The sequence below is a fragment of the Mastomys coucha genome, unplaced genomic scaffold (assembly GCF_008632895.1).
Source record: "Mastomys coucha isolate ucsf_1 unplaced genomic scaffold, UCSF_Mcou_1 pScaffold1, whole genome shotgun sequence".
Lineage (NCBI taxonomy): Eukaryota > Metazoa > Chordata > Mammalia > Rodentia > Muridae > Mastomys > Mastomys coucha.
This window is the reverse complement of record NW_022196891.1, coordinates 92,034,231-92,056,685: the sequence shown is the minus strand read 5'-3', so window position 1 is coordinate 92,056,685 and position 22,455 is coordinate 92,034,231. Positions and strand designations below refer to the sequence as shown.

At 42.9% G+C, this 22,455-nt stretch overlaps 1 protein-coding gene across 1 annotated transcript in view; it reads right to left on the bottom strand.

The window, feature by feature from the left end:
• Plxna2 (plexin A2) overlaps positions 1-22,455 on the bottom strand; it is a 195,467-nt gene that overhangs the window by 17,512 nt on the left and 155,500 nt on the right. Inside the window, exons 13-20 of the mRNA XM_031339712.1 lie at positions 14,748-14,899; positions 8,673-8,790; positions 6,474-6,610; positions 5,587-5,754; positions 5,246-5,339; positions 1,291-1,530; positions 742-885; positions 201-435 (exon numbers count right to left, since the gene is read on the bottom strand). Coding sequence (XP_031195572.1) covers positions 201-435; positions 742-885; positions 1,291-1,530; positions 5,246-5,339; positions 5,587-5,754; positions 6,474-6,610; positions 8,673-8,790; positions 14,748-14,899 — 1,288 coding nt within the window. The remainder of the gene's footprint in view (positions 1-200; positions 436-741; positions 886-1,290; positions 1,531-5,245; positions 5,340-5,586; positions 5,755-6,473; positions 6,611-8,672; positions 8,791-14,747; positions 14,900-22,455) is intronic.

Sequence of the window (22,455 nt, the reverse complement as noted above, 5' to 3'; positions counted from 1 at the left end):
CACTGTCAATGGACCTATCTCCTCACATTTGGGCATCCCTGGGTCTTCTCCAACCCCGTGGACAGGGAAAGTTCCTGGGAAAGAGTAGAATAGAAGGCTTGAGGAAAGAGGATAGAGATAAAGACAAGGTTTGTATCTAAGGAAAGTGATGACATTAGTGAAGAAGGAGAAGTCCAGGAAGTGAAGATACACCTGCTCACCTTCCTTACACTCCAGTGCCACCCTGGACTCCAGGTTGTCCATTTGCATTTGGAGCCGCTTGAGCGTGAGGTCATTTTCCCTAGACTTGCGCTTGTAAGCGATGAGGACAATGATGACGATGATAAGAAGGAGGCTTCCACCTGCTGCGATGCTGATGATGGCTGGCAGGGTCAACAGGCTGTCGGAGATGACGCTCACGGAGCCAGGTGAGAACACCATCCCCCCAACATGAACCTGTGCATTGTACACACAGACACACAGGTATAGAGCCCTGGCATGCTATCATATTGGGCAGTGTTATAGTGTGAGCAATGGCAGGGCAGACTACAACAGTATGGTGCACATTAGGATATTATGCAATTCCTGCCTTGGGATTAGCCTTTCTACTTATGTGTACCCAACTGCTATCCATTTTGATGTAGGACACGGGGATGAGGAAATATGGAGGGCATGAGTCAGAACTGAGGTGGAAGGGAACCTCTCTTCATGCATACATGGTGAGGTTGGGCAGAGGAAAGAGACAGAAGAGGGTTCACTCACCATGACCTTGTGCTGCCCTGTGAGGTTGGGAGGTTCACATAGCAGCTGTGTCTCAGACACAGTGACTGTACAAGGTGTCTCTCCAATCATTACTGTGTAGTTGAGTTTGGCTCCTCCAGATGCAGGAGGACAGAGATTTTTGCCCTGTAGAGAACAGGTGTCTTAATGAGGAGAATTGGCATTTGCAAGCAGAAATTACCTACTTAACAGAGATAAAGGAGACAGGGTGGGGCAGCAATGTAAAAACCAGTCAGCCTCCATGATGGGTTTTTAAAGAGACTTGAACCAGTCACAGATGAAAGGAGACACTGCCCCCACCCCCCAAAAAAGAGGTGTTTAGGAAAGAGGAAGAAGAGGAAAGAAAAAGAAAAGGAGACACAAAACACAGATCTAGATGGAGAGGAGGACACATGGTATTTAAGGGTAGGTGGGGTGCAATAAGACTCCTGTGTGCTAGCACCTAGAGTTCTGGCCTTCTCAAGAGGGAAGGGTCTGCAGCACTCTCTCCCACCACTTTCCAGTCTTTTCTTCCCCATTTATGTTTCCTACCTTCAGGATGATGGGTGAGCCTGGCTTCTGATCCAAGATTCCAGTGGGGCTGAGCAGTTCAAACGTTGGGTTGGGGTAGTAGATGAACTTGGTGTCATTATAGATGAGTAAGGATTGGACATTGTTAAAGAGAAATCCAAATTCATCTGGCCGTTCCACAGTGTCCAGACCTGGACGGTAGTCACTGGTCAGAGAGGGTGCCAGACAGGTAAGGGTGGTTGTGTTTACCACTGTGCATACCTAAGGAAGCAGAGAGCAGCATTCAAATCTGACCACCTGGTGAGTGAAGGAGGGTCTGTCATCTCCTCTTACCCTCTGTTTGCTTGACCTCCTTTCACTACATAGGAGGACCTTAAGAAAAATGTGATAATGCATTTAACTCCACTCATTTATTAACACTGTTTTTGAGCACCTGTTTGATGGCAGACACTGGGCTGAGAGTCTGGTGCACAGAATGAAGTAGTCTCAAGGGACAGCTCTGGATTAATTAAACAAGCTTTATAAGCTACTCCACAGAGAGCCTGGGGCAGCACCGGGCATGATACTGTGAAATGCATGAATGGATGAGGAACACTCTAGTGGGAGGAACCAGATGCTCTGGAAAGGCTGTGAGTGTGCATGGCCTAAAGCGGGATCCATGAAAGACTTCCCTCAGAAGTAGTGAATGCTTTTATCTAAGGAACAAGGCTTACCCAGGCCAACGAATAGTGCAGGAACAAGTTTCAGCTGGAGGAGACAGCAAATGCAAATACTGAAGATGTAATATGTCTGAAGAAGAGGACAGTTGCAGTAAGGGAGTATGTGTGGGGGGTTGGGGGCAGGAGTATTCAGTGTGGAACAGAAAGTGGTGAGATGAGCTTTTTGTACCATGCACAGTGTTCAAGTAATGCCTCAGCACAAAGTGGTCATTAAACAGAATCCTGCCACTCAGGGCCTTTCTTTCTTTTCTCTGGCCACATACTCCTCCATCTGCACTCGGAAGTGACATTGAGTTTGTGCTCTCCCTTGTCTCTTGGTAGACCTCTGATCTGCCATCAAAATTCTACTGGCTGGTACCTGGTTAGCACCATTTGCTATTCTCTCCTGTAGTGGTTGATTCTGAGGCTAAGACAACGTCCAACCAAAGAAACTGCTAACAGTTGCAGTTAATTGTGGGGCATAGGGGGAAAAAAAGAGAAGATTCCAGCTTGTTCTCCTTCTAACTTTTACTCTGCACCACAGTTAGCTCAGTTTTATTGTGGGAGCTTGACTGTCACAGGAACAGACTAGAACACTGTAGTATATCCTGCCTAGCATGTGGTGTGTGTGTGTGTGTGTGTGTGTGTGTGTGTGAGAGAGAGAGAGAACATATACACAGCCAGGCTTCATGACCAGAAACAGGTGCCTGTGTAAAACATCTGACAGCACAGAAAAGAGCTAGTATGTAGAAGTGATGTCAGAACTTCAAGTCCAAGTCTTAACCCTTCCAAACAAAACTGCTTCCCTGGCTTTTCTGCAGTGCTAGGGATCAGTTTCTGTTCATGTCCCTTTCCAACTTAATGTCCATGTCATGGTGCATCTGGGGATACTGATAGGCATAAGAGAAGCAACAGGTGCAATTAAATGAGCCCAGCTTGTTAACATCCCTATGCATTTTGAGGCTTTGTGCCAGTCCTCCTCAATGTCTATTGGGAACTTGGAACACAAGGAAAAGGGTAGCTCCAAATGGAAAAGGCTGAGGCTAAGGTGGGGCCCAAGTGGAGCAAAAGGGCAAAGTACTTCTTTCCTCATAATGTAAACAGAGGCACTGGGCAGCATTTTGAAGCCATGTTCTAGGGACACTGCCTTCCTTCCTCCATGCCTTCCATCCAGGCCTGCAAGCCTGACTACTCCCAAGCAGGTCACCATGTAGTCCTAGAGCCCTCCAATTCTTCCCAGCAGGTGGAACTATATTTAGTTCCTGGAAATACTGTAGTCAATGGTGTGTAGGGCTGGTGGCAGGGAGGGGATAGCCCTCAAGATGTAGATGAATCTTTGGAGGAGAGAAGGGACCTTACCTGGCCTGTGGCTTTTTCAGGATGTCATGTAATAAGAAAGATGAAGCCCTATTTTTTGTTTTTTTTTTTTTCATTGAGGACAAAAGCTGTAGCTTTTGGGAGTCACCCTTTGTCTCCCTCGTGCTAACATTGTAGCATTCTCTCTATACGATATTCACATCTCATTTTATATGTATTTTATATGTAGTGCCTTATATTGATCCTGTTAACTGGGGAGAAAATTCTCCCCAGCTTGGTCAGTTCCTTGAGACAGCAAAAGCCTTGTAACTAGGTGGCATTCCTTGCTTGTAGAAACCAATGACAGACATCCCTAGCCCAAACCACCTCATGTCATACTATGCACATGCCCCAACCATCCCATGACTCTGTACCAAGCACCAGGAAGAGACCCTCATGACTTAGAGCCAACTGACTTACACAAATCAATCCTCTGGCCCTGTAGCACTGTCCTTCCTATGAAGACTAAGAGAAGTGAGAGCCAGCTTTTTCTTTTGCCTGAAAGGCGGCTGCCTTGACGTAGGGGATCCTTCTCTTAAGAACTTATCTATAAGTTGTATTCTGGTTGGCCATTTTGGAATGATAATAAAAATCTGTATTTTAAAACCTGTACTTAGTTTTTGGGAAAGGAATGGTTTATTTTCCCTGGGTATGAGTTCAAGGCTCCTAACATGCCCAGGCCCTAGAAATTTAACAGAACAACAATGATTAGGAATGATTAGGGCTTAGGAAAGACTTAGCTGTCAGGAGGCAGATAGAGTCTAGGCTTTTCCTATGATTCCAATTCTGAACGTGGATGAAGGGAGGTTTTGTTTGTTTGTTTGTTTAACCAAGCTAAAAGTGCTAAGCATTTCTAGCATGATGGGAAGTCATAACCATGAATACCTTGTACTTGGGGGCAAGTTATCTATCTATCTGGCTTTAGTTTCTCCTCTATGCAATGAAGGTGGGATTTGATAATCCTTAACACATTTTTTTTTGGTCTAGCCTAGTATTGTGTTATTTTGTGCACCTCTGTTTTCCAAGGAAGCTTCAGCAGGCTGGACATGTGTCAGGGATAAAAGAAGAGACATCATTCTATCTTTTGCTTGTCCATCTCAGCTTTACCATTATCTCAAAGGTCACAGAGTAATAATTGTAATCACAGTAATAATAACAGCCAATATAGCATCTTCTGCATTATAATTCTGAATACAACAATGTACAGAAAATGCAGGTTGAAAGGAGTGAGATGGTGCTGCAGGAATAAACTGAAAACTTTTCAATAACTTATCAGACATTCTGTTCTCATCAGAATAAGAGAACTTTTTGAAACTCACAAACACTCATAGGTAAATGGAGCAAAATTATACAGCTATGCAAAGGACTGAAGAAGCTTTGGTCATCTTGCCAGTGGGTCAGAATTCTCTGTCTGCTGACATTAAATATAAACTTTAATTCCATGGATGGCTTGTTCAGACACTGCAAAGCAAGTCTTTCAGCCATTTACCTATAAGGAGCACAGGATCACAGAATTAAAGGATTTGATTGGAGCCACATAGACATAAATGGCAGATTCTTATTTCCAATACAGAATTTTCTAAATGTGGAAGGAAAACTTCTTTCTACCTCCCACACTGTTTCTCATTTATCCTTTAAGGGAACATTTTCATTGATGTGAACATAACCCTTTTGTGCTGCATCAAACTCAGCAGCCAGAACTTTTAGATCTTTGCTATATCACCTGAAATTATAATGTCATCACATTAGTTTCAGGATGGTTAAAGTGTTTGGAACCATGACTATAGAGTCAAGTCTTCATTTTCCCTGTCTAGTTATCAGGCCTCCATATAACTAACCCCTAGCTCCTGGCCTTGCAAGATATGGCCAGAAAGAGCCACAGGTTACTGAAGCCAAGGAAGAAAAGATCAAAGGTTACTCACATTGACAGATTCTTTGCCATTAAATTTGACTCGGACCCTTGGCTCTTGAATGACATCCAAGTTGAAGCCTGTGATGGTTAGGGGTGTGTGCCCACTGGAAACAAGCAGAAGCTAGGTTAGGTTAAAACCCCCTTAAATTTGGTAAACTGAGCTTCAACCATGAGTGTCCCCAATATGAGCCATGCTTGGGCTATAGATTATCTGCAACATCATTTCCCTCTGGGTGAATCCTGTTAATCTCATCTTTCCTCAAGATACAGTCTACTAATCACACTGTCTTGCAGATGATGTGTTCTGCTAACCTCAAATCCCTTTAGATGTACCTTACAAATTTCACCCACCTAGTGATGCTCCACTCTGGCTCGATACGTTGGACCCGTGGGTCATCTATATACTCGAACTGCAGACTGCTATCTACTCGGGCTCTGTCGACACTCACAGAGACAGGGACTGGTCCTAGTCCATTGGATGATGGGGGTGAAACACATACAATCTCATTCATTGACCTCCTGATGGAGAAACAGAGAAGGGTTAAGACAAAAGAGATGGGCATGAACTAGCTTAAAAGGTGTGTCCCTCACTCTATGTGTGGCCCATGATACATTCTGCTGTTTTCTTATTTTCTGTGCTACAGAAATATCTTCTACCAGTGTCCACCAGCACCTTCCCTTTACCTTTGCTGGATTAGGAAGGGAGTACAGTAGAAAGGTTACAGAATATGGGCAGAGACAAGGCTCTACGAGATTTTGGAGAACTCCTTTTTCTAGAATATGACTAATCAACACTTAGGGTCCAGTCAGGTTACACTTAGGGTCCAGGAATCCATGGATTCCCTCAGAATTCACCATAAGTCTGCATCCTCAGGGCTCATAGTTGTGGCTGACAATATTAGGTGTTTTGTTGTTGTTAGCTTGTTTTCTTTTTAAATGCACAGAAGGTAATCTTGAGAACAAATCTGTGCTTAAATTGCTGAGACCATGTCATCTCCATGAGTCTCAAGTTTCTACAGTGAAACTTAGCCTGGGGAGCTCCTGGGATTATCCCTCATCTGTTCTAATTACCCTTGCCTCCAGTTCCCTTTAGATGTTACCAGCCCCTCCATTCTATGGGACATAAACTGATAAGTGGCATACATTTCTAACAATGACTAGCATGTCTGAGTCAAGGACAGGATCAATGATGAGGAGGTAATGGGCATGCCAAGGCAACAACAACACACCATCCTTACCCATAGAATTCACAAGTCTGATTGCCCAGGTACACTGCCACGCTGCTCCCAGCACCAAGGTAATGACCTGTGATAGTCACCATGGTACCTCCTGACTCTGGTCCCCGGATTGGACTGAGTGACAGCACAGAAGGATTCTTTGAAAAGAAACAGAGAAACATTCCTAGCTTAGGTCCAAGGCTAGACCTAATGGTAAGAGGAATAACAATCATGCTGGGAGCTAAGATAGTTTTCCTGCCCTGGGTAGTTCCAAACATCATTGCTTTCTCTAGGGAAGGTGAAGGGCTGCCATACATTGGAATTAATTAACTTCCTGGGGAGTCTTGTACTCATAATACTGAAGAGAAAGCTGATATGACACTGACTAATCTATAAAGTAGTTTGCATATTGAGAACAATTTGAAAATGCTACTTTATATAGAGCCTGTTCTAAGGTTTGTTGTTGTTTGTTTTTGTCACAAAGTCAATAAGGCTGAGTAAAATGTTCTTGCCTAAGCTGGGCAGCTGATAGACTGAAACCTCTATGAATGGTCCACGTAAATGTCCTCTTGTCCTTCCCTAAACACTGAGACCTCACTCTTGGTGCTATCAGTAAATGTTAAGCATGGTTCCTCTGACCCTTCCTAGTGGATGAGAATATCACTTGCAAGCATGCTCACTAAGCTTAATGTAAAAGAAACTAATTAAAAGAAACTCTAGTCTATCATGTACCAAGCAGTTGACCTAAATCAGAAAGAATTGCTTCTGCCTAGTGGGCAGTGATATGGAAAGTGTGTTTTTCTTGTTTTTTGTTTTTACTTTATCTTTACTTCATGTTATCTTGTTAGAATCTCACTACACAGCTTAGGCTGCTCTTGAGCTGGAGATCTTCCTGTCTTCACTTCCTGAGTGCTGTGATCAAAAGCATGTGACACCATACATAGTTTGAGAAGTGCATTTAACTTATCGTGTGGATTCTAGTCTGTATCAGCCCCTCACTATCTATGGCCCTGGGGTGGGTGATAGGATTATTCTGGATTTCGGCTTACTCCTTTGTCTATTGAGGAGGGTATGATGGGCCTAGGGACCTTTGCAGCTCTGATATTTACAATTCTCTCCCTATCTTTTCTTTTTGCTTCCCATGTCCCCTGGGAAGGAAATGAGGTACAGTGGCTGCAGACAGACTGACAAATCTGAGAGGAAAAAAGTACAAGGAAAAGGGTAGCAATGCTAAAATGAGAATATAGGCTTGGAAGCTTTATAAACTAAGTAATAAAATGCTTTAGAAAGAAGAGAATTTTGTGACCTAATGATTTTTAAAAACTACTAGTAAGGCTGGTTTGACCCCATCCACTGTGGTTAACACGTTTTAATGAAGTACTCAGTGTGGAGATGTAGGTAAGATTTAGAAAAGGAACTTAAGGGCCCCCAATACAAAGTATTGATTCAGGATTAATTGAGTCTGGGGAGACTCCAGGGCCTCAGAAGCAATTTATTGATTTGACATGAATTTAGTGTCAGCCTCACAGAAAGTTTTGGTACCAAAACTGCTTGATGAAATGTCTTTAGGGGTGTGCATACATGTACATGTAACCATACAGGCACACAGAACTGTCAGCTGATATGTTCCCTCTCCTGGTCTTAGGCACAGAGGTATATTTCTGCCAGATTAGAGATTCTTCTAATCCTTAGCTTAAAATATCCTCATCAAAAATCAAAGCATATGGATAAATATAAACCACTTAATTAGTGTATCTTCATTAGGCTAGAATTAGATCACAATGTCACATGGAGGGATAAAAGGCAGCCTAGTCTTTAATCTAGAATCTGTTTTCTAAGAAAGGCTTAAGTGTTTGCCTTACTTAGAACTCTGACCTATGGTCCTCTGAGACTCCAAAGTTTTTGGGTTTTCTGGCTTTCTTTTTTCCTTTTCCTTTTCCTCTTCTTCCTTTCTTTCTTTTTCTTTCTTTCTTTCTTTCTTTCTTTCTTTCTTTCTTTCTTTCTTTCTTTCTTTCTTTCTTTCTTTCTCTTCTTCTTTTGACATCATGTGACTATTCAACCTCAGAAAGACAATCTTCCAAGCAGGGAGGGCAGAAATTCCCTTTACTGGACACCATGGTCTGCCTGGCTAGGAGGACCAGATGAGAATTCCCTGGGAGAAGTCTGGAAAAGATGTGTGTCTTTGCTGGCTATGTGGCTAACCTTGGTCCCAGTACTTACCACAAAAGTATACTGCTGGTGGGACTTGGTCATGAACTCTGGCTTGCATTCCCCAATGCACAGGCGCACAGGCCCAGATGTGGTACCTATAAGGGCATGGCCCATCTCACAGACGATCCTGAGAAGACAACAGACCTCCCAATGAGAGGCTTGACAAGACTGCAGTCCCCACACATTTGCTCAGTAGTCAGTGGGTGGCCCATCACTGTCTTGCCATAGTACTAGGCCATGGCTTAGTTTAGTACCAATGTGACCATGAGTTTAGTATTGGTCTCCTGGGTTTTGTCTTATCTCCACAGTGAGAGGTTGGGTATGATTATATATAAAAAGCTGTGGGTGCCTCTAATATATTTTGCCCTAATTCCTGTGAGCACCTAATTCAGTGCCTCACCATGGATCATATCTAGGATTGGTGGAATGAGTGGACTGTCCAACAGAGATTGAGGGGCAGTACTTAGTTGATGTTTTCTGCTATGCAGCAAGCTAACACAACAGCTCTCCCTAAGAGCACAGGTGAATGACTGTCACACTGATTCAGTTGTAGTTTGCTTCCTGCAGTGAGCTCTCAAAAGCAGGTAGATAATCTGGTGAGATAATGTGAGCATCCAAACAGAATCTCCCAGTACAATGAGAGAAGTTCATGGACATGGGTGGTGGCTGAGTTCATTAGTTACCAAGTGACACTTAATCAAGGCTGAACATACTCAGCTGGTGACATAGCCTTGGTTAGAAGTCACATCTCTCATTGTTAGGAACACTGGAGGAAGATGCTCTGCACTTTCTCAGCAGGTCAGATCAATACTCCCTGGTGATTTTCCTGGCTCCTGAGATAAGTTACAGAAGAACACTAGTCCCTTTAAGTCATGGTGCCTTTCAGAAAGGGTGGGCTGTAGGGGATGTGTAGGAAAGGGTTCTACTAGTCTCAGCAAATAGGGGGCCAAGAAATGAGGAAGGAAAATTCTTCTTGCCTCCTAACACCATTTCAGATTGCAAGAGCAGTATCTATGAGTCCATGCTAGGCTTGTTTAGTGGGGGATCAGAAAAATAACCCTCCTCCCCACTAATCTCTGTATTATCCTGGCACAGTGTGAAGACCTGTGTTTAACAGATTGAAGCTTATCTGAATAATTTATCTAGGAAAGAAGGTAACTAAACAAAGATTTCCTTTCAATGTAATAAAATTAGCATTTAACAAATCTCTCTCTCTCTCTCTCTCTCTCTCTCTCTCACACACACACACACACACACACACACACACACACACACACACAAGTGACACTGGTTTCTGTCTTCCTTTATAACAGTTAATCCTAAATAAATACATTGACTCCTAGTAAATATTTACCTAACATACAATAACTGTCTTGGTGTAAATGTTTACTTAACATACAATAACTATCTTTTATGTTTAGCATATAAGATGCAACAGAAAGCACTTCATGGAAGAAGGTTCTCCATTTACTTTATCTATGAATAAATAAATTCACTATGAACCCACTATATCATGATAGTAACCATCAGTTAGTGTTGGTATGTAGTCTTCTCCTTAAACTTCATTAGTGAAGCATCTGAGATGCTTAATCTAAGGTATTTGGTTATTTTCATGCTGATACATGCTTGGAGTAACAACTTAAATACTGTTTTCCGGTGCTGGACCCTGCTTTTGTTTTGCGGTCCCTGATTTTCTAAAGCTCACCCTTTGGCCCCTAAAAGAACTCTGGGGAGTCAGCTAATTCTTGTGGGCAGGGAGTGTGGGGACTGGGAAGCAGATAAGCTTTTCCATTTCTTCTAATCAAGACTGGCTCTTTCTTCATTCATGGCCCGTATATACTCTGTGGGAGAGATACTCCACAGGAGAGGGAGGAAGCAATTATTGTAGGCATGAAATTGTGGAAAAAGGAAACTGAAGGACACGTGAAGGTTACAAGCAAGAATGAACTCTTGGTTTTGGGCCTGGGCCTGTTTCAGAAAAGAGAAGGTCTAGTCTGGCCTGTTCAACTGCCCATGAGGGGCTTAGGAATTGGCTGGGCACATTGCATTTTTAGGTTCTAAACATTTTCTTGCTTGGGGTTCATGTTCCAAAAGCTAAACTTCATGTATGGAGCCTCTGGAAGAGGAGTGATAGAAGGAGATGGAGCCAATCCAAGTATGTGAACTAAGTACCTGTAACTGGCTTTGAATGAAATCCATGCTTGAATGGGCCTGAGGCATAACATCCTCATTTAGCAGCTGATCTCTGTCTCACCTGGCTGTAAGTATGGAGAGGGCTGGGGTCAGGAGTAGGGTACTAACAAGGGTTTGTATGAGCATGTCTAAGAAGTTAGACTGGAATTTTCAGAAAATCAGGCAGCATTGTGGGTGAAGTGCAACTGTCACCCTCTTTTCCCCTTTCACTCATGAGCCCTGTAAGGCAACTGTTTGGAAAGGACTTGAATTTTCATAGGACACCTGTCCTTGCCAAGGGAGATGAATTACAGAAGAAACATGCTGCTGAAGTGGAAAGGGCTATATAGAAAAAAAAAGGATCATGCCACAGTAGAACCTGCAACTTAAAAACAAGAGCTATAGCTGCTGATGGCAGAGGTGGCCCACAAGATGGGACCCAATATCACATTAATCCTCTGCTCCAGGAAGGTCTTATTATTGCTGACTTATACACAATCAAGATTCAGGGATGCTACATGACTTAGTTAGGACCACATTCCAGCAAGTGAAGGAGCCCTGACTGAAAGACAGGTGAACCTCATTCCAAGTTTGTGCCTTTCATCACTCCATTTTGTGAACACTGGATTCTTATGTTTAAATGTATGCATGTATGCATATATGTGTGTGTATGTATATATATGTATGTATTATGTGTATGTATGTGTGTGTGTGTATATATATACATACACCTATATATGTATGTATATATATATACATATATACAGGCTTCAGTCTCCTGAGTAGGTAGATCTATAGGCATGTGTCATCACACTTGTCTCAGATGCTGGATTTAATAAAAAGCTCTGTATGCTTTAAGGAAGGGACAGCACAGGAATCATGCTAGTGACAGATTTTGGCAAATATAGGGAACAACCTCACTCATTTCCTAGGGTTCTGAGACTTAGTCACTTGATGTCTCCTCTTAGCTGTGGACCACCACAGGCATAAGGGTATATTTCACTTCCTCCCCTAAGTTTCATCTCATTTGTATTCTCTGGTTTAATTTCTCAGAGGCTTTCCAATTTCCATGTCCTCTGTGTTCCTGGTTTCTTTGAGGCTCTCTACATATCACTAGAAGGCAATGACTAGAGATAGTGAAATTTTTCCCTTATAAAATGAATTGAGCCAAACAACTGTCCAGTTTCCATATGACGATTTGAATCATAATTGATAGAGGGGTTCTGGAATCACATTAGTGGAAACATATTATGGTGTGTGTGTGTGTGTGTGTGTGTGTGTGTGTGTGTGGTGTATGTGTGTGTATTGTAGACTCTATGGATCATATTGTTCTAGTTTCCTGAGGATCACTTAGAGGATTGTACATATCAGCTGCTCCTAATTTACAGATGGGCCATTTGAGAATCAGGAAGCAAAGTGACTTGCCCAATACTATTCAGTTCATCTGTAGTTGAATATAGCTTGCCCGCAGGCTCCTGGCATCAGCTCAGTTTTCTCATTATCTTCATACCACACTATCTCTGACAGACATGCATAAGTGGTGTATCACTTCCTGGGTGGAAAGCACAGAGGTTCAGCACCCATCCAACTGAGTTTGAATTCACACATAAAGCAGAGTAGAGGGAGGTCAGATGAAAGAAACCCTTGTCTCTGGAGATGCTGAGTTGAAGTCTGGACCTCCATTTCACTGCCCAGAAAATGTCCTATGGCTGAATCCTCTTGCCCTCCACAGACATGTGGGGTGTTGATTTCAGGACTAATCAGAACCTTTAAACCAATATTAACCTAATTGTGGAATGATAGATGGCAGACACAAACATATGGTGAATCATTATTGCATTTGCTAATCCTGCTTGTGGCTGGGATTCTGTACTGAGCCCAGTTAGCCAAATTCATCTCTTGCAGACATCTGTAATGATTACACCTGCTGCTCACTGCCCATAATGGAGGCTTAATGATGTTAACAAACTCTGAAACCTTAGGAGTGGTAATAAGCCTGGCACAGCTGGAAACCAGGTTGCAACCAGTGAGGCATAGGGTGTCCTTCACTGCTTCCTGCCTGTCCTGTACCTGAAGCAAGGAAACGGGTTGCTTTCAAGGGTCACTATGGACCTCAACAGGCCTGGAATGACTGCCTCCTCAGGTTCCTTTCATGACTACAATTTCAGTTCATGTAGGTACTTTCCTCCCCATATTCCTGAGTAAAGAAGTATACTTGAACTTCATAAACAGAACTAAAGTTTCTTGTTGTCCATTAGATGAAGGTCATAGACTAAATGGCTTGCTGAAGTATCAGGACTGGTTAGCAGAGGAGCCAGGGTCAAAACAGTTTAATTCAAATCTTGGGCAAGTTTTCAGCCTAGTTGTCTGGCACTTCATACTCCTCACCCTAAAGTCTGAGTCCTCCAAGCCCCCAAGTTGGGCCATGGAAAGTTCTTGAGGTCAAGGTAGATTTGAGGTCTGTGTGTCCAAGTGCCTGGTGAAGTTTTGCAGGGCATGGGACTCTAGACCATGTGACCATGAGGTGGTCCTGGTTTCTAGTGTTTATCTCCTAATGTGGTTCCCTAGAAATACTTATGCATTCCTGATTTCCCTTCTGTAGGCCTAGCCATCACTCCCTCAAAGTTCATTCCTTATAGGGTTAAAGTTATCAATAAAGAACAGGACCTGGAGACAATGAAGGATCAGGCCAGCTTCATCTCACCACCAGTGGCCAGTGGCTCTTACATTTCTTCCAAGAGTCTGGGAATTTACCCTTTTGGCCACTAATCCTTCTCTGAGCTATGGTAGAATAAAGGGCCTTTGAGGTTCAGAGCCATGGGTGATGGATGAGTCATGGAGTATCCAGGTCTTACTTGCCCAGAAGTTGTGGCCAGTGGTTACTGCATCAGAGAAATAGGTCTGACAAGGAGTTAGAAGATTTTAGGTCTGAGTCTGCCATGGTATTTACTTCCCAAGTGACTGGAGAAAATAATCTCCCCAATTTTTACTCTTGCCAGCTTTTGTAATAATTTATTTGCCAGAGTCAGAATAATTTAAAAAAATAGATAGTAGATGGGAAAGTGTTCTGTACACTAAAAATTGCTGATGGAAAATAAAGTGATACCATTTTTATGACTGCTATTGAGGACTGGCTCTCAGAGGAGCCTGAGGCTGCAGTGTAACAGGGTAAGAGAGAAAATCCTGAGTTAAAGTCAAGATCTTATCGGCTCCTGACACACATAGAGTTGCATCTTCAATAGATGGAGGAGCCCTTGACCCGATGTCACATGACAGAGCATAAAGGATGCTCTGGTGGCTCACTTCCCTTGTTCCTCCTTCTCTTTCATCCACCCCACCCCCACTTCTGGACCACTTCCAGTCCTGCTTACTGATTGTAGTTTCCACTGCCAAGGGAACACCCCACATTGGAACATATGTCACTCCAGAGCTCGCCCGCCTGCTTACCACTACATGCCTATTTTCTAATTTCCAGCTGACATTTCCCTTAGTGAAATAAATGAATTCACTCCAGTGGAGGCCCTGTTCAGATTAAGCTACTGTCAGAGCTCCAGGCACTAAACAAATTGTTGTCCACAGTCTATCCAGTAGGGTGCATTTCAATGGGGGGGGGCATAGGAGGGGCCAAGAGCTCCCAGAGGGGCTTTCAACATTCATGCCAGCAGGCTGATGAAGACTAAATGAGGGGCAGTAAGATCTCCTAGAGCCCTGGTACCTGAGGAGAGTAGGATAGGGAAGCAACTGGAACAAGGCCTCCTGAGGGCAGAAAGACCATGGAAAGACTTCTTGGGACATTTTCTACAGGAGGAGGTGATGTGAAAGATACTTGGGAAAGCCCCAGAGAAGGAAGTACAGAGACTCTCCACTCTGAAGCTCAAACAGACAAAGGCCAGCAGGCTAGGGCGGACTTACTGCTCAGCGATGATGTATTCCCCTGGGATGGGTGTGCAGGGCACTCCAGCTACCTGCACATGGTGAGCAATCTCAGAGAAGTCCAAGCCCAGGTTCACGCCATGGATGGTCACACGAGTCCCTCCTTCAGGTGGTCCTGATACTGTCAAAATCTGTAGAAGGAAGGTGCTGTTAGCCACTAGCTGACTTAGTCACAAGAATAGAAGTTTCCTTTCCCTCCCCAAACAGAGTACTTAGGAACTTTGGTGAGACTCCTAGAATGTGAGTGCCTTCTCTATTTCTCATCTTGTGCAGAATACTGCTATCATCTTCTATCTTACACTATTTCCTTAGATCATTCACCCATCCATCCATCCACCCACCCATACACCCATTCACCCATCTATTACAAAAAAAAAAAAAAAAAACTTATCAGGAAGAATTCTGAACTCTCATAAGAACATCACTGATTTACGTGCATCTCTAATTCACTAGCTGCCTGACTGTGATCAAGTTACATAATCTCTGTGAACTTCAGTTCTTTTTCTGTGAAGAGAGTATTATCATGTCTACCAAGCTGAAGTGAGTATGCAAGTACCAGTTAGTTCTTGAAGCTCTGTGTGCACAAAGAGGCTTTGAAACTATGACAGTAGTGTTATTGCTATTTCTGTGCTCGACCTGTAGGATACAATAGTGACTACTCCACAAACTTGTCCTCAAGGTACTTATAAATCAGGAAGGAAATGATAACAAAGTTTCCAGTTTGGGGTTTGCAGTGATCAGACAGATACAGGGAAAACAGTGAGGACTTGGAACAGGTGAGGATTAGATTTGGCTGAAGGGGAATATCACAGACCCATACTGCTTACCATTGTTCTGAAAGAAAAAAAAAACCTCATGACATATGTTAGAGTGAAGAAATGACCTCAGATTTTATAACCTTTCTCTGGCTTTCTGCTAGTAAGGATCATTATTTATTTATTTATTTGTTCATTTTTTTTTTAATTCAGTTGCCAAATGCTGATCATCTCATTTTGCTTTAACCCAAAAGGAAAGGAGTGGAAGAATCAGAATGCCAGACTATAAATTTCTCGGGAATCCAGTAAATCCTATGAATATGTTCATGCTTTGTAGTTTGCAGTTGCCTGAAGTTTGAAGTAACTAGCTAGTCTTGATCCTGAGTGAATTAAATTCTAGAGAACAAAGAAATTCATAATTGTCAACCTAGGGGTAGAGATGAATGTGTATCAGGGCATCTTAATCTAGGAATCTCATTTTATAGTGAGAAAAGGAGAGCTAGAGATGTTACAGATGGATTCAAAATCTTAGGCAACCTGTGCACAGCAATAAAAAAAGGCATCTTCTCACTGCATCTTAAGAAAGGCTTGACTTGATTCAGATCAACAGTCTGCTAAGATCCCAGGATGGTGCCTCTGGGACAGAGACAGTGCCATTGTATTCTTGGACACTGAACAAGTTCCCCCTTAAGCTTATACATGCTAGTTGTCTGAGTTAGAGTTGTTATTGCTGTGATGAAACACCATGACCAAAATCAAACTGGGGAGCAAAGGGTTTATTCCACTCACAGTTCCATGGAACAGTTCATTATCTAAAGAAGTGAGGGTAGAATCTCAAACAGGCCAGGAACCTGGAGGCAGGAGCCGATGCAGAGGACATGGAAGAGTGCCGCTTACTAGTTTTCTTTTCATGGCCTGCTTAGCCTGTTTTCTTATAGAACCCAGGACCATCTGCCCAGGGATGGCACCACATATGGTGGGCTGGGCCCTTCATCATTAATCACTAATTAAGAAAATGCCCTACAGGCCTGCCTATGACCCAATCTTACGTGGGCATTTTCTCAATTGAGGTTTCTTCTTTTCAGATGACTTTAGCTTATATCAAGTTGACATAAGATCATCCAGCACAATTGAACCCTGTTAGGGATAGAGTAGTCAATATGGGTGAGTCCAGGTAGAAAGGGGCACTCCTCCTCAGAGATACTTGGTCTTGCTACCCTTCTAGACATGGACTCCCATGTTCCAGCCAGAATGAAAGAGATGGAGTATGGGTGGGATAGCTCTTCCTTATCACTGGTGGCATGCCGATCAGACTTTGTCTCACTGTGATAGTTGCCAAGCCAGAATTAATTTGGTCTGCTGATCTTCCTTCCATTTCTGCAAACCTTCAATGGTGCTGCTGAATTCTTGCCTGAAAGGCCCCGAAAACACTATTCTGAGGACTCATTTTACCTACATCACCTTGTCTGTGACTCTGATTCCTTTTTCTTGGAATAAAATACCCCACCTTATAAATAAAACTAAACATATTGAATGGATCAAAGGAGATATTGCCAAAGAGGCTCACAGGCATATCTATGTGTTGGTGGTGGTGGTGGGGGGATATGAAAGACAGAAGACAGAAGTACTATTTGGAAGAGAAAAAGCTAGCAAGAGTAAGAAGCCTTGGTGGCTCTTCTGTCCCTGAAAACTCTAAAATGTCCAAGAACGGTGTATTCTGGATGTTCCTCTTAGCCATGGCATAGTTTTTCAGAGGCCAGGGATCCTGCTTTGGAAGATAGACTCTTGTTATGAGAGGCGAGGGAAGGAGCTGCTTCTATCTTTTAAAAAGCATCAGTTGGAGAGAACATGCTTTTAGTTCTGGGTTCACTTGGACCTTTTTAGACTTGGCTTCTGAATGTGCCACCCACCTCCACCCCAACCCCAGCACATGCATGGCTGGAATCCACTTACCCAAAGGGTTAAACAGAGCTGTGTTGGTTGGTTTCTTTCCTTGGTTCCTTTCCTCCCACTTTTTTTTTTTTAAAAAAAAAATCTTTTGTTCATTGCAGTTAATTATAACCTTTTAGAAAAAACTGTGAAATGAAATCTTTCTAAAAGCCTAAAAATAATCTTGTCTTGCAGGTAGCACATGAGTATTCAATGCCTCTGGAAGGTTTCACAATGCAGCTTCCCTGCTGTTCAGTCATAACAGCTGTTTCTTCCAACATGGAGGGTTAGTTAGACACAGGATACAGGCAATGGGACGTGGGGTCAGTCTTTTGGCACAGAGCTATCAGAAGTATAAGGCAGTACAAAGAAGATTCTTGGGTAAATTATGAGCAAGTGTTATAATCTTGGAATGAATGTATATGTCAAGGATACATGTGGGTCTAATAGCAGCTGGTGTGCAAATTGGATCCTCCCTAGATCATCTGACCACATCCCTAGTCTTGGAAAGTGCTGGGGATTTTCAAGAGAACCTACTTTTTGGGTTACATCTTATATTGTCATCACTTGGAATAGGTGGCCCAAAAGTTCAAAGTAAAGAACAACTAAGCAGCACACAGCCGTGGGCTTAAAGAAATACATAGCTTACAGTTTTGATTAAAATAAAACACATCTATAAAACTATGGATTTGCAAGATATAAACGAACTGGTGATCAACAGATTTGTAGGAGAGTTTCCAAGGCCTCCATTACTGATAACTTCCAAATCTTTGTCATCTGCTTACACCTCTCTCCTGAACTCCATAGTCATATATCCAATTGCTACAGGACATTTCCACTTTCTCGTGCATGTCCATCAGGTAGCTTAAGTTTCACAATATCCAAAAATAAACTCTTAATTTTCCTTCCTTCTACTCAAGCCCAATTATCCTTTCAGATTTTTTTCAAGGTAAATGGGGTCACTATGCTCCTGGCCAGAAAATTTGCAAGCATCTTCATAGTTACTTTCCTTTCTCCTGTCATGCATAATTAATAAGGCCAGGGTCCTTTTGGTTCTCACTCCTATGTGTGAATAGATGCTAAGCAGATTTCATCATCTCACTCATTTTAACCAAAAGAATCTCCATGTTCCTCCAAGTAAATCCCACAGCTGCCAAGGGTTCTAGTCACTTGGTTCAGTGGTTGTGGTCATTATTGAGACAATGTTCCCCTAGATTCTGGTCTCCCCCATTTCTTCAGCTGTAACTTCCATTCTATAATATGGCCTCTCTGTCCTGCCAGAGATTAGTGGTTCCCATACTAGCATGGACTTTAAACATTTCTGTGTCAGGGCTGGAGAGATGGCTCTGCTAATCAGACATACATAGCATGAAACTGCAGGATGCTCACGATGTCACTTCTTAAAACCTTGAGGCTAGGTTTGGCATTTATGTGTGGGTCTATAGCAGCAAACTATATTTGCCTGCAAAAGCCTGCAAAGGAAAGGTCTTCCTGCTCTAAAAGGAGCAGTGGAAGTCTCAGAGGAAGGTAGGAAGATGGTAAGAGGGCCGAAGAGTAACACTGAAGCCCCCAGTGACACAGGATATGCTCAGAAATGGCTGGAATATTGGGTATATTTGCCTGTCTTAGCTTCCAGTTTCAGATGGTCTGTGTACTTCTGACTGCTCTGGGGTAAGGAAGTGAAACCTAGTACCCAGGCAGTATCTGCAGGAAAAAGAGAGCCGGAAGAGTTAAGTCTAAGTTTTGGGAAGCTGTGTGGCTTTGAACATACTCATCTGAAAACTGATAATCATACTGGTCTTCAAGGAAGGATGCCAGATTTAAATTAATGTTTGGAAAACTACAGCATGTTAGTTCAGAGAGCAAGTCATAACAATTGATAATTTCCTGCTCTGTGCTTCCCTACACACAGGACTTGCAGATGAGAGGAACACAGTATATAAGGATTATGGGGAATTAAGAGATGATATGAATTGTCCTACTGATCTGGAAGAGAACTTGTGGATCAAGGACAGATGTTTAGTAACCAGGTGGAAAGAACATGTATTGCTGGCTGGAGAATACCTGAGAAGTTTCCTACAGGTCAAGCTTGGCCAGGAAGCAGGTAGTACTGAGGCCAGGGCCTTCTGAATCTTGTATAGAAACATACTCTGAGCTGGATGTCATTCTTTAACTGACAACAAATTGGAAAGTACTGTCCAAAATGGTCTTCATTTTTTTTCTCTTTCCTTTCTTGCCAGTACTTATTAGCTATTTAAGGCATGTGCAGCATCACACAATAAACTAAATGAATTCTTTCAGAAAAATAATTTTAAATTAGATACCGACTAGTGTCACATAGACAGTATGACTGGTTTGAGGTGTGTGTGTGTGTGTGTGTGTGTGTGTGTGTGTGTGGTGTGTGTGTTATGTATAATGAGGCCAGTTAGGAAGATGAGGAAAGAAACTGAAATGCTTAGGTACTGACATATTTCAACATCATGTTTTTTGATAAAAAATCCATCTAAAGTGTGCCCTATGAACCTCAGGAGTGATAACTTGTTTTTCTCCTTAAGGTTTCTTTCCCCATTTAGAGATGTTTTTTGTTGTGAGGGTCTCTCCTTCCTACAGATGTCCATGTTTGGTATGTGTGTGTTCTTTTGGTCAGGCTCTCATGATGTAACACAGACTGGCCTTGAATTTGTTGGAGATCCTCTTGTCTCAGCCTCTGGAGTATCACAAGCAGGTATTACCATATTTACTCTAAATTTGCATTATAATGGGGTGTGGTGGTTTGAATATGCTTGGTCTAGGGAGTGGACTATTAGGAGGTATGGCCTAGTTGGAGTAGGTGTGGCCTTTTTGGAGGAAGTGTGTCACTGTGGAGGTGGGCTTTGAGAGCCTCCTCCTAGCTGCCTAGAAGCCAGTCTTCTCCTGTTTGCCTTATTAACAAGATGTAGGACTCTCAGTTCTTCCAGCACCATGCCTGCCTGGACACTACCATGCTTCTTGCCCTGATGATAATAGACTGAGCTTCAGAACCTGTAAGCCAGCCCCAATGAAATGTTGTCTTTCTTAAGAGTTATCTTGGTCCTGGTGTTTGTTCATAGCAGTAAAAACCTAACTAAGACATTGGGCTTTAAGTTATCCTATCACCTTGTCCTAAGATGATTGGTATCTAGTTCTGGAGTGGAAAGGTAGCCTACACTTTGCAGGATCTAAAGGGAAGAGTTTAGGGCTCAGTCTAATAGCAATAAGTGCTAGCTAGACTCTTTCAAACTTGAAATGGCTTAGCCAAGCCCCTGCCATGCACCTGTTGATTAGCACATGCTAAGCCAGAATAATGAAAACAGCAGTGTGTAAAAGAACATTGCATGTTTTGAGCACAGCTCATGGGGCTAACAGAAGATGACTTATGGGAGAATTCTATTTATTTTTCCTTCTGGAGCCTCCAAAGCTTTGGGAACCTTTGGTTTGGAGATCCACTCCTCTATATGCTCAGACCCCACTTCAACAGCTGTCAGTCAAATGGAGCCCTGGTGAGCACCCTAGAGGCACTTCACCTCAGTTTGTCTCCTTTTTGAACTATGTCATGTTTGTTTTCCTTTGTGGGTGCCATGACCTGGAAAGCAGCACAGTGATGCTACAACTGCCCTCATTCTTGCAACCACTAATTGAACATTTCAAGGGAACTGTGCCACAAAGCTGCTCAAGGGCAAGAGCAGATGCAGCTGATTAATTACAGCTGGGGATCTAAAGGGCTGCATGAAGAAGCAGAGTGGGAGTTGCTGGAGGTCCTAGGGGCTTGGCAGCCTAGGGAAAAGTGATTAGGCAGGCTTCATGCTTCATACTCAGGCAGGACCTGGGTAGAACCTTGGAGGAGCAAAGCTTGGGACTTCCTCAGAGTCGGAGGATCTTAATGAGAGATTCCCAAAGCTTGGTTTGCAAGTTAGAAACACTATTCTTTAGGACTGTCTCCTGGCTTACAGGGACAAGGAGAAGCATGATAGAAACAACAGTCCATCATCACCAGGGGATAGGAGATTTCTCTGATAGTGATACTTGCCTTTTCTTTACTTATGACAAATTATATCTAGGGTTTTATATATTGTATCCACTTGGGGGCTCAAAACAAGTTACTAGAGCAGCTTGTTATTATTCCTATTTCACAGGTTTGAATCAGCATTCTGCTGCATGCAGAATGACAAGATGCAGTGGATCTATCTAATGTGTACATTTAGTTTTCACGAAACACAATCTGAGCTAACTGTCCCCAACCCTGCTGAGATCAAGTCGCCAGCTAGGAGTACCTGCCTTAGTCTCTCTTATGGTCCCTTTGTTCTGCACCAGCCAGCTTCTTTCTCTTGGCTAAGGCTATGCCTCCCTGTTTTCTGGGAGTCCAAATTGTTGGCTTTGGTGTTCACTGTTTCCTTCTGCTCTCTCCTCTATTCCGTGTTTCCCACCATTGATCTTCCTTTTCTCTGTCCATACACTTAATTTGGCTTGCCCTATCCTCTCTAACCACATATGCCTGGCCTCCCAATATGATACTGAGGGCAAAACTTCTGGCTTCCTTCCCAACTTAGTAGAGGCTAGAAAACTTAGTTTCAGCTCTTTTTTCTCTTCTGTTTCTAGATAGAGAATAATATTTGCCTAAGAGAGCTTAAAAGAGGTATCAAGGATTATATCCTGGTCAAATGTGGTGTTCTAAGTCCAAGCAGCTGAGGGTTAAACAAAATACTGATGTAACATCAAGAAAGCTATCACTACTTGTAGTGGCTATTCCTGGTTGTCAACTTGGCCAAATCTGGAATGAACTACAATCCAGAATTGGTAGGGTCACCTGTGATCCTAACCTGGAGGCTGAGAGATACAAGGTTCTGACCTGGATCTTGGCATGGAGATCTTGAGGCATAGTGGCTATGAATTCCAGAAGACTAAGACAGAAAGATCTGAGTTCAAGGTTATCTGGGATTAAAGGTGTGGTGGCACACACCTTTAATCTGGGCCACACCTTTTGCTGG